Below are 17,138 nucleotides of genomic sequence, written 5' to 3' on the forward strand. Positions count from 1 at the left end.
TCATTGAATGCCTGATCTTCAAGTTGAACGCCTGTTAACAAGGGGAAATAGTGTTTATCTGTGATATGCATACAGTTCAGAAAATTTCCAAAAATATAAGAAATTCTCAAAATTGTTTTACATATCTAGTCTACTTCAAATACTCATATTAGAATAAGTTACGAACTGTGATTATTATCAAAATAAAGTGTTTTCCAACCTATATTTTAGCATCTATTTTCTTATTTATTGTTATTATTGATGTCGGTTAATTTATCGGTATCGGTTTAATATCGGTCTATTCGAAGGATCGGGTAAAATATCAGTATCGGTACGTATCGGTTTCCCAAGTATCGAATGATATCGGTATCGGTTAAAACTGGTATCGGCCCATCTCTAAATGTTTTACTACGGAGCGATATTTATATAGAAGAAATAAATAATCAATAAAATATCAATAAGAACTATTTTACCAGCGGACTTTGTGATCTTGATTTCAAATCATATTGCAGCGCCATCTTACGTTCAAATGTTTCAGAAACAAACCCTATACCAAAGCAAACCGTGGCAATTATTTTTACCGCTTTTGAATTTGAGTTGACTGCTGATTGAATTAATTATGGGTAGAGTTTGCTTCCCTTTTTTAATATTCCTTGTGTGATTAGTGTAGAATCTACCAGTTGTTGATTTAAATTTACCGCGAAAAAGTTAAAATGTTATCACTAGTGCCATCTATAAAAGATATGCGACAATATAGATGGCATGAAATGTAAACTAGGAGGTGTGTATATATTCAGAGAAAATAAAGATGGCGAACGAGAAAGACGTATTATTTTAATCCCACCAAGAACCCTAAATCATTACAATGGCGACGGAGATGGGATAAAGAAAAAAGGTCTATTTTTTTTAATTATATCTTGATTAAAATGTCTACCCCACCGCCTTCTCCTTCCCCTGTGTCGGTAATATCGTTACCTCCGTTTGAACCTTTCTTAATACACGGAGCCTCGGCTGAGATTTCATCACGTTGGAAAAATTGGCTGCGCAGATTTGAGAATCTTATCAAAGCTATGGCCATTCAAGACAATGACCAAAAAAGGGCGTTATTTTTACATTACGTTGGATCGGATGTAGAAGAAATTTTTGACAATATCAACGTAGCCACGGATCCTCAAACCTATGAGGCTGCGAAATTGAAGTTAACCAATCACTTCGCACCTGCATGTAATACCGACTATGAAACATTAGTTTTTCGTGACTGCAAACAGCTTAAGGAGGAATCGATGGATCAATTTTATACCCGACTTCGGCGCTTATCATCTACCTGCGGATTTGCTGATGTGGACCGAGAGTTAAAAATACAAATAATCCAAGGTTGTATTTCATCAACTCTGCGTGCGAAATTATTGAGAGAGCCCAAGTTGACTTTGAACCAGACACTGGACCTGGCCCGAGCTCATGAACTCGCAGAATCACAAACGAAAGGAATCGAGAGTGCATCAGGCACACATCACAATAACCAAAAACCTCTTTTCAATATCACCAAAGGTCCCAACAATCCTCGTACAACTCGTCCAGCCGTAACCTCAGCAGCTGTTGTATGTGGGTTGTGTGGAGGCAATTATCCGCATCCCCAAGGAAGGCAAGGGTGTCCCGCGTTTAATCAAGTATGCATGAAGTGCCAGAGAATTGGGCATTTTGCGAAATGTTGCAGATCAAGGCCGAGACAAGAATCACCAAATACCAATCAACCGAAGCAGCAACCATTCCAAAATGTCAGAGGTGGTGGTAGAAATAAAAGAGGGAACAGAAACACAAGTGTTGACGTTGATATATGATTGAGTTACGAGACTTGGGTTTAATTAACAAGAGGTTTTAATGAGAGAAAAGTAATACTGCTTACATAATTGTCGGAGTTGGTTGGGCATGACTATACCCGACCAACGCTGCATAAAAAGAGTAGGGAGCAAAGGTACGTTACAATGCTCCTTAGGTTTTACGAAAAAGTAAAAGGGGTGGCGCCATCTATACATATCTAGGGGAAACCTTGAGGTGGCGCGAGATACAAATAAGGGTACATGTGGTAGGATGCGATAGTTAACATTCGGCCATCCGTTAAAATTAGACTCCTGACTAATAGCGTAAGTTAAATTGAGATCATAGTAAACATTAGTTGAGATCATAGTCTTTCAGGTACTTTGGTTTCTGGCGGGGTCGTGAACGTGCTCGCGGCTGGGCTTCTGGAACGTCGCCGTCATTCTCGTGCAAATCCTCGCCATCAGGTACATCGGAAACGGGTGGGGAACCTGGAACCTGTGCATGGGTTGGTTCTACGTCTTCTTGAGTGTTGTCGTCGGAAGAGGAACTGAGCTGGTCGTGACCATCGAATAGGAACCATCTTTTCAGTTTATCCGCGGGTGCCGTGTTGCGATAGAAGCGTTGGGTCCGTTGAATCTCTGGAACATCTTCTATGACATACCTATCGTAAGGTAGTTTCTTTGTGATGATGTACGGGCCTTTAAATTTTGCATTAGTTTTGTGGGGTTGCCCCGTGGCTGCGGGCTCTCGTTCGACTACCACCATGTCGCCCACATTATACTCGAATGCTTTCGCTCGCTTGGCGTTATACCTCATCCTTTGGCGTTCTTGGTCAGCCTTGATGTGGTCAAAGGCCTGACTCCTTTTCTTTACCATTTCTTCGTCGACTGGATAGTCTAGCGCGTCTATAAGCTCGTTTCCCTTGGGATGTCGTGAGGGAAAGTTCAACAACAACGAAAAGGGCGTACATTTCGTGGCACGGTGTATTGTGTTATTGATGCCCCATTGGACTTGCGTAAGGTGGGCATCCCAATCCTTTTCGTCCGGTCGTTGGCATAGACTTGCAATTGCTGGCGTGATTGTTCTATTGTATCGTTCTACCTGGCCGTTGCCTCGGGGGGTAGCGGTAGCGTTCTTTACATGACTGATTTTGGCTTCTTTGCAAAAGTTTTCGAAGAGTTTGCTCGTGTAGCACGAACCTTGATCAGTTATGATTCGTCGTGGAGCGCCAAAAATTCCTATTATCTCGTCAAGAATTTTTCGTGCTGGTCCGGCTCCGGTGTTGCGAACTGGTCGCAGAATCATGAATTTGGTGAAAGCGTCCACGATTACGATTAAATGAACGTTTCCCTTGGTACTCGTTACGAATGGACCTAAGTGGTCAACGTGAATAGTGTCCATTGGTTTACCAATCTTGTCAATCGAGTGGAGGTAACCTGGCTTCTTGCCTCCTGGTGTTTTGTGAAATAGGCATTCGAGGCAAGCGGAGATATATCGTCGAGTACAGCGCTTCATTCTCGGGAACCAAAATCTTTCTTGTAATCTGCCGTATGTCTTATCTACTCCGAAATGGCCTATATCGTCATGATTACGTTTTACGATCTGCCATCGGGCCTGGTTTGGTACGACCCATAAGAGACGGTTGCGTTCTGGGTTTTCGGAATCCGTTTGTCGAAAAAGTCTCCCATCTTTTACCGTGAAATCTCTCTTCGTTTGGACGTCGTCCTTGGTCAGTCCCTTCGTTTTCCTCACTTGCTCCATAAGGGCTGTGATTTTAGGATCTAGCTTCTGAGCTGTCACGAGCCAATCGTCGGTCGTGAGGGCCATGTGAGCAATCTGGAGTCCATTTGCTATTTCAACGTCTTCGGGTTCGCCATACGGGGCGCGACTAAGAGCGTCAACGTGAGACATAGAGGTACCTGGTCGGTGGATGATCGTGTAGTTGAGATCTTCGAGCTTCAAGCACCATCGACCTATTCGTGGTACTATGTTTTTCCTTGCGAACGTATATCGGACTGCGTTACAGTCGGTTACTATGGTGAATTGTCTTCCCAGAAGATACACCCGGAACTTGTCAGTTGCCCAACAGATGGCTAACGTTTCTAATTCGTAAGAGTGATAGCGCGCTTCATCTGGGGTAGTTCCTCGACTTGCGTAATAAACAGGGTGCAATTTGTTATCCTGTCCCTTCTGCAGTAGCACTGCCCCTAGCCCGACTTGGCTGGCGTCTGTGTGCAATTCCGTTTCGGCTTTAGGATCATATAAGGCCAATATGGGCCTTTCCGTTAATCTTTCTTTTAAAGTATCGAACGCTTTCTTTTGTTCAGCTTCCCAGATCCAGGAAGCATCTTTCTTCAGACGTTGGTGTAAAGGTGCGGCGATTAGAGCGAAATTCTCAATGAATTTCCGGAAGTAGCCGGCCAATCCTAAGAATCTTCTAATTTCGTGAACGTTTTTCGGAGTTGGAAAGTCCTTTACACATTCGATTTTGCGAGAACCTGGCTTGACCCCCTCGCTGCTGATTTCGGATCCTAAATAGTCAATCTTGTCCATAAGGAAGTAGCATTTCTTGAGGTTAAGCGTTAGTTTCGCATTGCGCAGCACGTCGAATACTTTTCTTAATCGACTGATGCTATCTGGTACCGTAGTCGCTGGTACAAGTACATCATCCATGTAAGCCATAGCTATCGTGTAACGGAGATGTCCTAGTATTGTGTTTATCATCCGTTGAAACACAGCGGGTCCATTGGTGAGGCCAAACGGCATTACTTCAAATTCGTAGTGACCATCTGGGGTCACGAAGGCCGTTTTCGCCTTTGACGCTGCTTCGAGAGGAATCTGGTAATAGCCGGAGGCTAAATCCAAACTTGAAAATAGTTTATGCCCTTGTAAACGCTCCATCTGGTCTTCGATACGTGGAAGTGGATAGGCGTCACGTGTCGTTATCCGGTTCAAGGCTCTGTAATCGATACATAGTCTTTCTTCGCCATTCTTTTTCTTTACGATTAGAATAGGGCTGGCATATGGAGAATCGGATTCGGAGATAATTCCTGCCTCCAGTAGTTCTTGAATCGTTTCAGCTACTTTTTCTCTTTCGACGTGGGATAGTCGGTAAGGGCGGAACGTAATCGGTTTCGGGTTATCTAGTTCTATTTTCATTGTTGCTCGATCGGTGCGTCCAATATGGTTTATCCCGTTAGAGAGGATGTCTCGATACTCGTTTAAGAGGTCTATCAATAGTTTCTTCTCGTCATTGGTCACCGTTGGGCCAATGTTTACCTCTTCTTCTGCAACGGAGCTTAGGATGCGTTCCTCCATGTGCATGATCTCTGGATTCATGTTTGTTTGGCTTTCCGTGCAAACATCTGCGCGAGCGATACTCTGCCCGCTCATAAAGGTGAGTTCTTTGTCCGAAATGTTCATGATCGGGATCGTTGTTTGTCCTTTCGCGTTTAATCGTGTAATACTTCGTGGAATACAATGTTCGTAACTTGGATTCTGACGCATCTGCAGTTCGATGAATAAATCTGTCTCTGGCATGCTCTGTTCGCCAATGTGTACATCGACAAATCCTATGTATTTTGGAGCTATTACCGTAGCTTCTTTTGTCCAAAGTTTCAGACTCGGTTTCGGTAAGTCTGGTATGTGGAAGTTCCGTAGACAGTCGTCTTCTTCCGTCATTGTTTCCGTTTCTTCAAAAATGCGTATTGTATTACTGCGGCGGACGATTACTACGTGTGGTTGCTCTGAAAACGGCTGTCCTACCAACAGTGGTATAGCCTGCGCTTCGTCGGGGACTACTTGGATTTCTACGTGTGCAGTAGCTTGATCAATTTTTAAAGTTGCCTCGCATACTCCTAGTATCTTCGTAACTGCGGATCCGTAGCCCTCGATAACTGATCCATTCTTTGGTAACTCGTATTCGATTCCAAGGCGTTGAGCATCACTTACTCTGAGCGCGACGCATTTGCTTCCAAGGTCAAGATAAGAACATATTTCTTTTCCGTTGAGGAGAGCGTCGTGGAAATATTTTTCGTTGGCTTCGTTGCCGGTTTTAGTCTCTACGTGGGTTACCGTCTTAGAATCATTTCCGTTACAATCCTTGGCGTCGTGGCCAGATCGATGACATTTTGTGCAACGTAGCTTACGTTGGGGTTTCGTACAGTCTTTACCAATATGTCCATATTCTGAGCAATTGAAACATATAGGTTCTCCTTTTTCGTTATATCTTGCCTTTCTCTTGAATTTCTGGTGAGTGTTGTCACCATTCGTTGATTTAAGAGTCGAGTTTGATTGGGAGTAATTCGAGTTTGACGGAAGGTGATTACGTGACCTGAGTTCTCGCCGATCTCGCTCGAATCGTTCAGACTTGCCCCTGGTGCTGGTTTGCAAAAGTGTTAACCTTTCATCCATGGTCTTGATACATTTCAGTAACTCCTGTGGCGTATCGTAATCTCGGTTACTGAGTGCCGTAATAAGTCTCTCATCGTCAAGACCTGTTATGAGGTAGTCTATCATAGCATCGTCCTGCAACCCACTAAGTCGTGCCTTGGCTACCTTATCGTGGTAATATGCCTCAATAGTTTCGTTTGGCTGCTTTGTTCGTCGCTCCATTTCTCGGTGGAGGCTTTGACTACCTTTAACCGTTGGGAACCATTCCCTTAAAAGATCTGTCCATTCATTCCACGTGTAGTTTACCGTGGCTAATCCCTCGTACCATACTTTGGCTGTTCCTTTAAGCTTGGGGATTGCGTGATGAATCTTTACGTTGTCACTCCAGTTGTAGGCAGTACCTGTATCGTTGACTTTCCTAATCCATGAGTCGACAGTTTGATGAGGAGAACCGACTGGATCGAACTCGGGGATCAGTCTACTCCCATCTTGGACATGATGAGGCTGTGCTTGCCTGTTCGTTGTAATCGTTTCCAATTGTCTTTGCTGAGCTTCCATTAGTTGGTTCTGTTGTTCGAGGTGCGCGTCAGACATTGCACTGATCGCTCGTTGCACCGCAGAATCCACTGCTCTCTGTTGTGATGTGGCAAAATCATCCATTGAAATAAAACCTACTGGTGCTTCTCCTTCGGCCATCGTAGTATCTTGTTGTTCGTGTAGATGCAAGGCCTCGAATATTCGTGAGGAGGTTCTGTTGTCGGTTAAAATATCGTAGTTGGTGTGACGAGTTCTGGCTTCGTTAGATCCCGTTAAGCTTTCGTAGTGAGAGGGGTCGTTGTCGGAATCTTCGTAATCGTTGAAGGAGTTCGGACGGTGTTCTCTTGCGATCGTAGTGTCAGCGGGTGCTTCGTGTAAAGGAACGTTAGATTCGTTTTCGATTATCCGGGAACGTTGGACTATCGTAATCTTTCCTTCTCCGTTGGCCTTTGTGCTTGTTTCGTTTGCAGGAACGTTAGATTCGTTGAATTCCCAGGAACGTTGGGTTTCGGTAATCTTTCCTTCTTCGTTGGCCTTTGCGTTTGTTTTGTTTACAGGAACGTTAGATTCTTTGAATTCCCAGGAACGTTGGGTTTCGGTAATCTTTCCTTCGTTGGTGGTAACCTTGACTTGATTCTCGTTTTCCAATGCCGTACTTGTAGCTTTCGTGGTTGCGTCGTGTAAAGGAACGTTAGATTCGTAATAAAATATCCCTGGACGTTGGGGTTTATTAATCTTTCCTTTGTGTGCTTCCAAGCTCGTTAGTACTTCTGGTAATTCGCCTCTAAGTCGTCGGCTACAACGCATCTGCTTCTTTTCATCGTTAATTTCGTTAATTGCAGTCTTCTTTTCGATTTTGTTTTTAAACATAAGCGTTAGGAACGTATTTCATTTCGTATTCGTTTGAGCATGAAATAACATTGACCATTTGGGAACGTTCAATGGACAACGTGTTCGTTAGGGTTAATTTAGGCTTAGCGTTCCAAGTCTCTCATAACGTTGGTAACTCACTCAAAACATTATATCAGGGCGTAGTTTTGAGTATATCCCACTTCTGAATTGTTGACGTTGATATATGATTGAGTTACGAGACTTGGGTTTAATTAACAAGAGGTTTTAATGAGAGAAAAGTAATACTGCTTACATAATTGTCGGAGTTGGTTGGGCATGACTATACCCGACCAACGCTGCATAAAAAGAGTAGGGAGCAAAGGTACGTTACAATGCTCCTTAGGTTTTACGAAAAAGTAAAAGGGGTGGCGCCATCTATACATATCTAGGGGAAACCTTGAGGTGGCGCGAGATACAAATAAGGGTACATGTGGTAGGATGCGATAGTTAACACAAGGGGTGTAAGGTCTGTAACTGAAACACCGAGGGTTACAGGTGCCAACACAATACAGTCTGTTAGGGAGAGCTCATCATCACAACTATCCCTACAACCACCTAACGGAGAAGATTCGGATGAATCGTTTTTAACCGTAACATCAAATGCTATGCTTCCGGATAAACCAACGCCGAAAGTTACCATTCCAATTGGAAATAGCATCATCACATGGATTATCGATACGGGATCTTCAGTTAATATCCTTGATCAAGAAAGCTTTAATACAATCATTCCAAAACCAACCTTATCACCATACGAAAATGCTGTCTTTCCTTACTCGTCGAAAACACCATTAAAAAGCCTTGGAATGTTCACCGCCAACCTCAGCTTTAAGGATATTACTATATCTGCTCGGATTATCGTTGTACCGAATCAAGGATCGCATACGAAACCAATTCTCAGTTACCAAACCTGCGAAAGTCTTGGTTTAATCGTGATCGTCCATTCTATGTCCGAATCTACCAGAAGCGTGCTGACCAAATATCCTCACCTATTTAAAGGAATTGGACTCCTGAAAGGCAAAGTAATCAAGTTGCATATCAATCCATTGGTTACACCCATCGCTCAAACGAATCGCAAAGTACCATTTCACCTCAGAGAAGCGTTAGATGCGGAACTCGATCGCTTAGAGAAGTTGGACATCATTGAACCATCTACAGGTCCAACTCCATGGATTTCACCGTTGGTAATCGTGCCAAAACCGCAAAGAAATCCAAATGAGCCACCGCCCATAAGAGTATGTGTAGACATGCGAGCGCCAAATGCAGCTATAACCAGAGAGCGATACCCCTCTCCCACTATCGATGATATTGTAGCTACCTTAAACGGTTGCAATATATTCTCGAAGTTAGATCTCAGTAGTGGATATCATCAGTTGGAATTGGATCCTGCCTCTCGCTATATCACAACATTTGCTTCACACCGAGGATTATATCGCTATAAAAGATTGACCTTTGGAATATCATCTGCATCAGAAGTGTTCCAAAATGCGATTCGTGAAGTCATCAGTGGTATTGACCATGCCATGAATCTCACAGGCGATATTGTTGTGGGTGGTAAGAATCAAGCTGAACATGATGCAACTTTATCGGCCGTGTTATCTGCTCTATCTGAAAGTGGATTAACCCTGAATCCGGACAAATGCGATTTTAATAAATCGTCGATATCGTTTTACGGAATGATTCTGAGCGGACAAGGCCTGACCTTAGATCCTAGTAAGATCACAGCTGTCCAGAATATTGCGCCTCCGAAATCAGCGAAAGAGTTACGAAGTTTTCTGGGCATGGTTACGTTTTGCTCTCGGTTTCTTCCACGATATGCTACCATCTCCGAACCACTAAGGAGATTAACCAAGAAAAATGCTATATTTTCTTGGGGGAATGAGCAAGAGGAAGCATTTGAACAGCTTAAACAAGAGCTAGTCTCAGCGAAAAGCCTTGCATTTTTTGACCCACTACTGCCTACAGAACTCTATACCGATGCAAGTCCAGTCGGTTTAGGTGCCATTTTGGTACAAGTGGACAAAGATCAGAAGCGTCGTGTCATAGCATACGCCAGTCATTCGTTGTCGTCAACTGAAGCCAAATATTCCCAAATAGAAAAGGAAGCTTTGGGAGTTGTATGGGGTTGTGAAAGATTCCACGTATACCTTTTTGGAAAGCCGTCAACCGATCACAAACCCCTGGAGTTTGTGTTCAACACCAAAAATCCACATTCTCCTGCACGAATAGAACGATGGAGACTGCGCTTACAGCGATATGATTACATCACCAGGTATGAAAAGGGCATCAACAATCCAGCGGATTTCCTTTCCCGATCACCAAACCATCTACAAGCGCAACCTCGCGAGGATGAAAGCAAAGAAGAATTATACGCTTTACACGCGCTACAAAGAGCTATACCAAAAGCTATGACAATGGACCAAATAGAACAAGCCACCAAAGAAGATCCAGTCTTACAAAAAGCAATGAGACTACTTTCTTTTAAGAAATGGCCAATCAAAAAGAATAATACCTCTCCGCAGAATGAACTTTCGTTACTACAAACAGTCAAAGACGAACTATCGGTTGTGCATAACATCCTTATGCGTGGATCGAGAATCGTTGTTCCTTCCTCACTTCGTGCCTTAGCCATCGACCTTGCTCACGAAGGGCATCAAGGGACAACTAAGACCAAACAATTACTTCGTTCCAAACTCTGGTTTCCCCATTTGGATGAAATGGTGGAACGAGTAATTAAAAATTGTCTACCCTGCCAAACAACGGGATTACCCAGCGAACGAAATCCAATCGTACCTTCGCCACTACCGGAATATCCATGGCATTCCATATCTGTAGATTTTGCTGGCCCATTACCTACCAGTGACTATCTATTAGTTTTGGTGGATGATTTCTCACGTTTCCCTCTAGTGGAAATCGTAAGGTCAACGGCACGAGATAGAGTTATCCCAATCATCAAGAAGTTGTTTTGCACATTTGGTATTCCACGGATAGTCCGTTCAGACAACGGTCCGCCTTTTAACGGGAGAGACTTTGCCGCATTCGCCACAGAAATGGGTTTCGAACACCGTCGAGTAACACCCCTATGGCCGCAAGCTAACGGACTAGTTGAAAGACTAAATCGAACGCTCAAGAAATCTCTACAAACATCTGCGGTTGAACAAGTAGATTGGAGAGACGCGCTTCACCAATTTCTACTGAACTATCGATCTACTCCCCATTCGTCAACGAAATTGTCTCCAGCAAGTATTCTCTTTGGTAGAGATATCTATTGTAAGCTACCACAAGTACACATGAATTATCCCCAGGACAAAGCTATGATTAAAATCCAACTTAATGACGCACATGCGAAATCCAGAATGAAGATAAACGCTGATCGTCGTTTGCGTCATACATCACAACATTTCAATCTGGGAGATCCAGTTCTAGTTCAAACGAAAAGACAAAATAAACTTACTCCAGTCTTTGCTGCTGACCCTTTGGTAGTCGTAAAAATAAAGGGTTCGATGATAACTGCTGAAAATGATCACCGATCAGTAACCAGAAACCAAAGTTTTTTCAAACAATTTCATGGATCTAAAATACACGAATGGAAAGAATATAACAAAGAAGATCTAGATGATGTGGTACCTCCGCCAATTGTAGGAATTCCTATTTCACCAATCCCACCTATGGCCGAATTGCCACAAGCACCTGCTGAAATTCACAGGGAAGAGCAACCTGCAAGAGAACGCAGATATCCTCAACGACAAAACCGTCGTCCCCCTCGATTCTTCATTGACGAAATGTAATTGAACTTTACCTTAACTTTGTTCTTTGATAATATTGCTATTTTTGTATAACATTGTTTAAGACTTAATCTCTATTATATCAAAAATTTGAAAAAGGGGAGGAATGTAGAATCTACCAGTTGTTGATTTAAATTTACCGCGAAAAAGTTAAAATGTTATCACTAGTGCCATCTATAAAAGATATGCGACAATATAGATGGCATGAAATGTAAACTAGGAGGTGTGTATATATTCAGAGAAAATAAAGATGGCGAACGAGAAAGACGTATTATTTTAATCCCACCAAGAACCCTAAATCATTACAATTAGTAATCAATGTAGTAAAACTAAAGTATTGTCCGAAAAAAGACGCAAAGAATGGGTGAAGAAGCAGACCCTTAGCTCAAGCTCTGTTAAAAATCAGAGGGTGTGTTCAAGAAATGTTTATTCTGGTAAGACATTGTGTATATATATATCTTGTTATTTTTATTTGTACTAGTTATTTTTATTTGTACTATTTATGTTTTCATTTGTATTGAAGGCCTTCCATCAAAGTTAATTGATGACAGTAATCCAAACTGGGTACCCAAATTATCTCCAGTCAAATCCTTTACTGCATCAACCCCGGTTCTCCGTCGCACTCGTGGGCGATTAAGCTTTTCCAATATGTCTCTGGCTGCTGTCGCTGATGATCCTCAGATTGATGAAATTAAAGAATATTCACACGATAGTGTTATAGAGTCCTGTAGCGGAGAATCGTTTCGTATGTCTGTTATCCGTAGTATTGAAAGTACTGGCTTTCATGACCACAGTTATCCTGGAGTGGAAGAGATAAAAAATCTGAAAATATTGGTGGAGCTAGTGAAATGGCATAAAACATTAAAATCCATAGTGCAAAGCTTGGAAGAGATCAAGAAGTTCTAACGGAGGAGATATTTAAAAATGGTCAAGGGATACTAACGGAGGAGATATTTAAAAATGGTCAAGGGATACTAACGGAGGAGTTATTTATAATGATCAAGGAATACAAACGGAGTGGTTATCCAAAAATGATCAAGGAGTGCAAACGAAGATATTTGGAAAAGATAAAGTAACACAAACGCAAACGCTTCGAAAAGAAAATAAAGTAGTACAAACAGAGATGCTGGATATCAGTGATTGAATTCAAACAGACATAATTTCAAAAGAAATACAAACAGTTGAAACAGAATCCCTCCCGGTCTGCGTCTGTTTTACATTGTAACTAGAAGCGGCTGAGTTGGAACTACGCAAAGTGAAGACACAGTTGGATGAATTAATTTTGAATATTAAATCAGAAACCAAAAAAACTGAGGAAGCAAAAATGCAACTCCAATCGGAAAAACTCAATTTAGAGGCATCAGAGAAAAAGCTCAAGTGTGAATCATATTTTGAAGATTCATTTGACGGTGATGATGATCGAGTTAAGTTTTTTACGGGAGTTGACAGTTTTCGTTATATTATCGTAATATAAGATCAAGTTAAGCCTTATTTATTTATGTGCTCAAAGCTGACCAAGATTCAGCAGCATATTTTGACATAAATGAAACCTAGATTAGCCCTGTCAAACCGAAAACACCATAGGTAGATTATTTTACAATTCAATAAATGCGTTATATAAACGTTTATCAAGGTGTATACAATGGCCAGAAAGGGAAAACTTACATTGCCTAATTACAAGCATAATAATACATTTAAGTTTTTAATAGGGATTTCACCACAAGGATCTGTTAGTTTCATTTCTGAAGGGTGGGGCGGACGTATAAGCGATCAATTGCCAACTATATCTTCGGGAATACTGGAGAAACTTAAACCTGGAGATGTAATATTAGCAGATAGAGGTTTTGATATAGTGGATGAAGTCGCACTTTATTGCGCTTTAAGTAAAGTTCCAGCTTTTACCAAAGGTCTATCTCAGTTAGACCCGTATGACGTAGAAAAAACTAGGAAACTGGCAAATGTGCGAATCCACGTTGAAAGGGTGAAAGGCTTTATTAGGGAAAAATAAACAATTTTACATTCTAAAATACCGGTAGAGTTGTTGGACAGTGTTCCAGATGAAGAAGTATCAACATTGGATAAAATAGCTTTAGTAGCATGCGCCTTAATAAATCTATGCGCTTCCGGTCCGTGACATTTAGGCGTCACCACTTAGGCGCTGGTTTTTTAGGCGCCACCATTTAGCCGCCAAGACAATTAGGCGCCGAGACAATTGGGCGCCGTGACAATTAGGCGCCGCGACATTTAGGCGTCGACACATTTACGTGCCGATAATTTTTCCACTATTTCTTCTAAAAATCCGTAATGACCTCTCAATTTGGCAACCCGTGTATTATCCCTGTGCGTCACTGGGATGTTCGCAATCTCCATTATAGGACACGAAACCTTACCTGTTTTTACAAAACATATCCTAAAATAATAAAAAAAACCTAACCTAACCTAAGTTTTAAGATAATCTACAATATTTTGGAAAAGGCATATTATTTTGGGAATTCAAAGAAGATAAACAACAATATTTTGGAAAAGGCATATTATTTTGGGAATTCAAAGAAGATAAACAACAATATGGTTGAATTCTGATGTCAGTTGAATAAAAAGAATATAAGCATAAAAGTACTTGTCTTGTTCCTTTATTAAATATCTCAAATCTATCACGAAAACTATACTGCAATATCGCGGCGCCTAATTGTCGCGGAGCCTAAATGTCTCGGTGCCAAATTGTCGCGGAGCCTAAATGTCTCGGTGCCAAATTGTCGCGGCGCCTAAGTGGCGGTGCCTAAATGAGCGGCGCCCAAATGTCGGGTTCCGTGCGCTTCCATTGTCGCAATGGATTAAATGTTTCTCTTTTGTATGAAATTGTATAAAGCAACACTTGTTCTCTTTATTGACACGAATTAACATTTAATAAACACTAAATAATCTTTTTTGCAGTCCTATTCTGAGCTCTGTCGATTATATTGTTTAGAAATCAGGACAAAACCATTTCCCACTTTTAATTACGTCAATTTTCAAACACACAGCATAAAACCATTGAATTTTACAATAGTCCTTATCACAGCCTATCATAAGTTCATTACCCTCTTCCTGTTTGCAAAAACACCATAATTTTCATGGATTAAAAAAACTCGCCTTTTTTGGGTTTTATTGGGCTTTTTTTTTCATATATTTTTTTCTTGTTTCAGTCTACTTCTTACTAGCCCTCGTTTTGAAAATTTATATAATATGTGTCGACTGCTTCAGCGTCTGCTTAAAACTTTACTTGGAAAGGACGATCGCGGATTAACTGAGTGAGAGTTGCGAGTCGAAAAAATGCCCCTTGGCAGTGGTTGAAAGCAGGTTCAAGAGTGGAAAGAATTTACAACCATTGATGGATGTTCGGCTGACGGGCTTTCTGTTTTTGTATTTCGGTCCTCAATTTTAAAATTTTTATTTGACGATTGGATGTCTATTCAAAATTAATTTTTGATTTATGTATCTTATTTATGCTTAATGTATTGTTTTGTCCAGGTAACCATATTATATAGGCTCATGCCTCTGTGGTTGCCAGTAGCTTTGGGTTACAAAATAAATATTATTATTATTAAACTTCGATTTCATTCATTCATTACTAAAGTAAAATGTAAGCATTGTGGCGAATTAATTAGTTCAAAAATTTAAAGGATGAAAGCCCACTTGAAGAAATAAGAGGCCGAAGGTACAGGGAACACTGCTAATAGTGGTGAAATGGAATCTGAATTAGAAATGGTTTTGCTTAATAACACAAACAATAATACTACAGTATATTCACCTTCTCCGGAATTTAACCGCCCTGGAATTTCAATTTCAAATATATCATCATAATCATGTTATTCGGGTTATAAAGAAAAACCAAAGAGAATGAAAACTGCAACATTAATGGATATATTTACAGTAAAGACCTCTGATGAAGAGAAGAGATTTATTGACAAAACAATTGAAAAATTCTTTTATGCATTACTCGACATCTCAAAAGCGTTTGACTCAATTTCATATAAATCAATTATGGCAGTATTGCTTAAACGCAGGTGACCTTCGGGCTACCTAGCCCTTATCAAAGATCTATATTTGGATTGCAGGACTACATACAGTCTATTTGGTGAAACTGACTCGAGGGAGGTTTTATTACGGCGTGGCATTAAACAGCCTGATCCGTTGTCACCGCTTTTGTTCAATCTTGTCTTTGATGAGCTAATTCGGGAACTTTCGGACATAACGGAAGTCTTCCTAGGACCTGGTATCGTTAATGGGAGAACTCATTTATCACGTTGCGGGTTAGGCTTCTCGTTCTTCACTTTCTGGTTATCTATGCGCCTTTGCTCACATCATGGATTCAATAACGCTAGGGGATGTTCTTTAACCGGGTTTCCGATAGAATGCTATTGCCAACTACATGTTCCGAATCATTCCTTGATTCTCCTCTTCATTCCCCCAATTTATTGGACCAAAACGGATGCAGGTGTAGCGCCATCTCTAGACAAAATAAATAGAAAAGATGGCGGTGCCCAATTTAGGCCGTATTTGAATTTTGACGTCATAGAACACGTGATATTTGTCCAATTTCCTTATACCTTCCTGTTAAGGATAGTAGCTGCTGCTAGGGAGCGTTTGGAACATGCATGCTCTATCTTTTGGGGGGAACAAACTATCCCTAGCGTTAGTTAATCCATGCTCTCATCCGGTTAATCTATCGTAATTGGTTATGAGCCACACTGCTCCAGCGTTTCCCCAGTCTGCCACTCATGAATCCATGCCCTCTGCGTTCGCTATAATCATCCTCGCAGCAATAGAAAAGGCGCTGTGATTGGCCCAGTTGCATCACAAACCTTAAAACTATTTTCCGGGAAAGAAAAGATGACTTTCCTTTTGCTTACCTCCACCCCCCCCCCCATGGGCCGCCGACCCCTTTACGACTCTTTAACCGCTGGCAAATATTGTAAATTACCCATAAAATCAGTTATCGGAAAGAGGTTGCAGCGATACTTGATTGAGTTTACCATGACTACTCAAAAGTAACGAAAAACCTGTTTAAATTTCCTCACTAATATTAATAAATTTCAACCTCTTTTGGAACCTTACAATAGCAAATTGCAACTAAAAAAATGGAAATATCTTTTTCAGCAAATAATAAGTTTATATTGATATCATTCTCATTGGCACACTTACGATATCAGCCAGCGGTTAATTTAGGATATCGGCTGTTTGTTAATTTGAAGCTAACTAATGCCAATAAAACAATTCAATTCATTTCAAAATTAATCCAAAGGATTTAAATTCTAATATTAATTATATGTAATTAATTTATCGTAGAAAAGCATGTATGTTTAGGCCTTGCAAAAGCAAGTTTTCAACACTTGCCACAAGAAGGCAGCATACTCCGCACATGCTCACGATGTTAGTCTGTTTATGAGGTAACAAGGAACTTCAAGTGACAGTAAATACCTCCAAAATGAAGAGTTTGCGATTTTAAAATCATCTCCTCGTCACAGGGTATCCGAAGTTTTAAGTCATCTTGCGTGACGATTCAATTCTTAAAAAACGAATCTCTTAATTTTGGCCGTATGTTACTGTCTAATGGCCCTGAAAAGGGCCGTTTTTTTCTCCCAGCAAAAGTATTTCTTAGCGAAACTCGCAGCAAGGTTCTCAAAGGCAGCGGCAATCCTCATTTGAGCTTGCGCCAGCTCTTTGATACCCTGTACCATCTCTCTCTGCCCCTAAGCAAGG

At 41.2% G+C, this 17,138-nt stretch overlaps 1 protein-coding gene across 1 annotated transcript; it reads left to right on the forward strand.

Moving 5' to 3' along the window:
* The first annotated feature begins 905 nt into the window (after positions 1–905).
* Positions 906–1,817, forward strand: LOC149611096 (uncharacterized). Its single transcript, XM_089858826.1, has one exon. The coding sequence runs from the start codon at positions 906–908 to the stop codon at positions 1,815–1,817; it is 912 nt and encodes a 303-aa protein (XP_089714952.1).
* The last annotated feature ends 15,321 nt before the right edge of the window (positions 1,818–17,138 follow it).

This window comes from Phalangium opilio, unplaced genomic scaffold (genome assembly GCF_054372755.1).
Source record: "Phalangium opilio isolate 3A_F unplaced genomic scaffold, DU_Popi_V2 ptg000329l_1, whole genome shotgun sequence".
Taxonomy (NCBI): Eukaryota; Metazoa; Arthropoda; class Arachnida; order Opiliones; family Phalangiidae; genus Phalangium; species Phalangium opilio.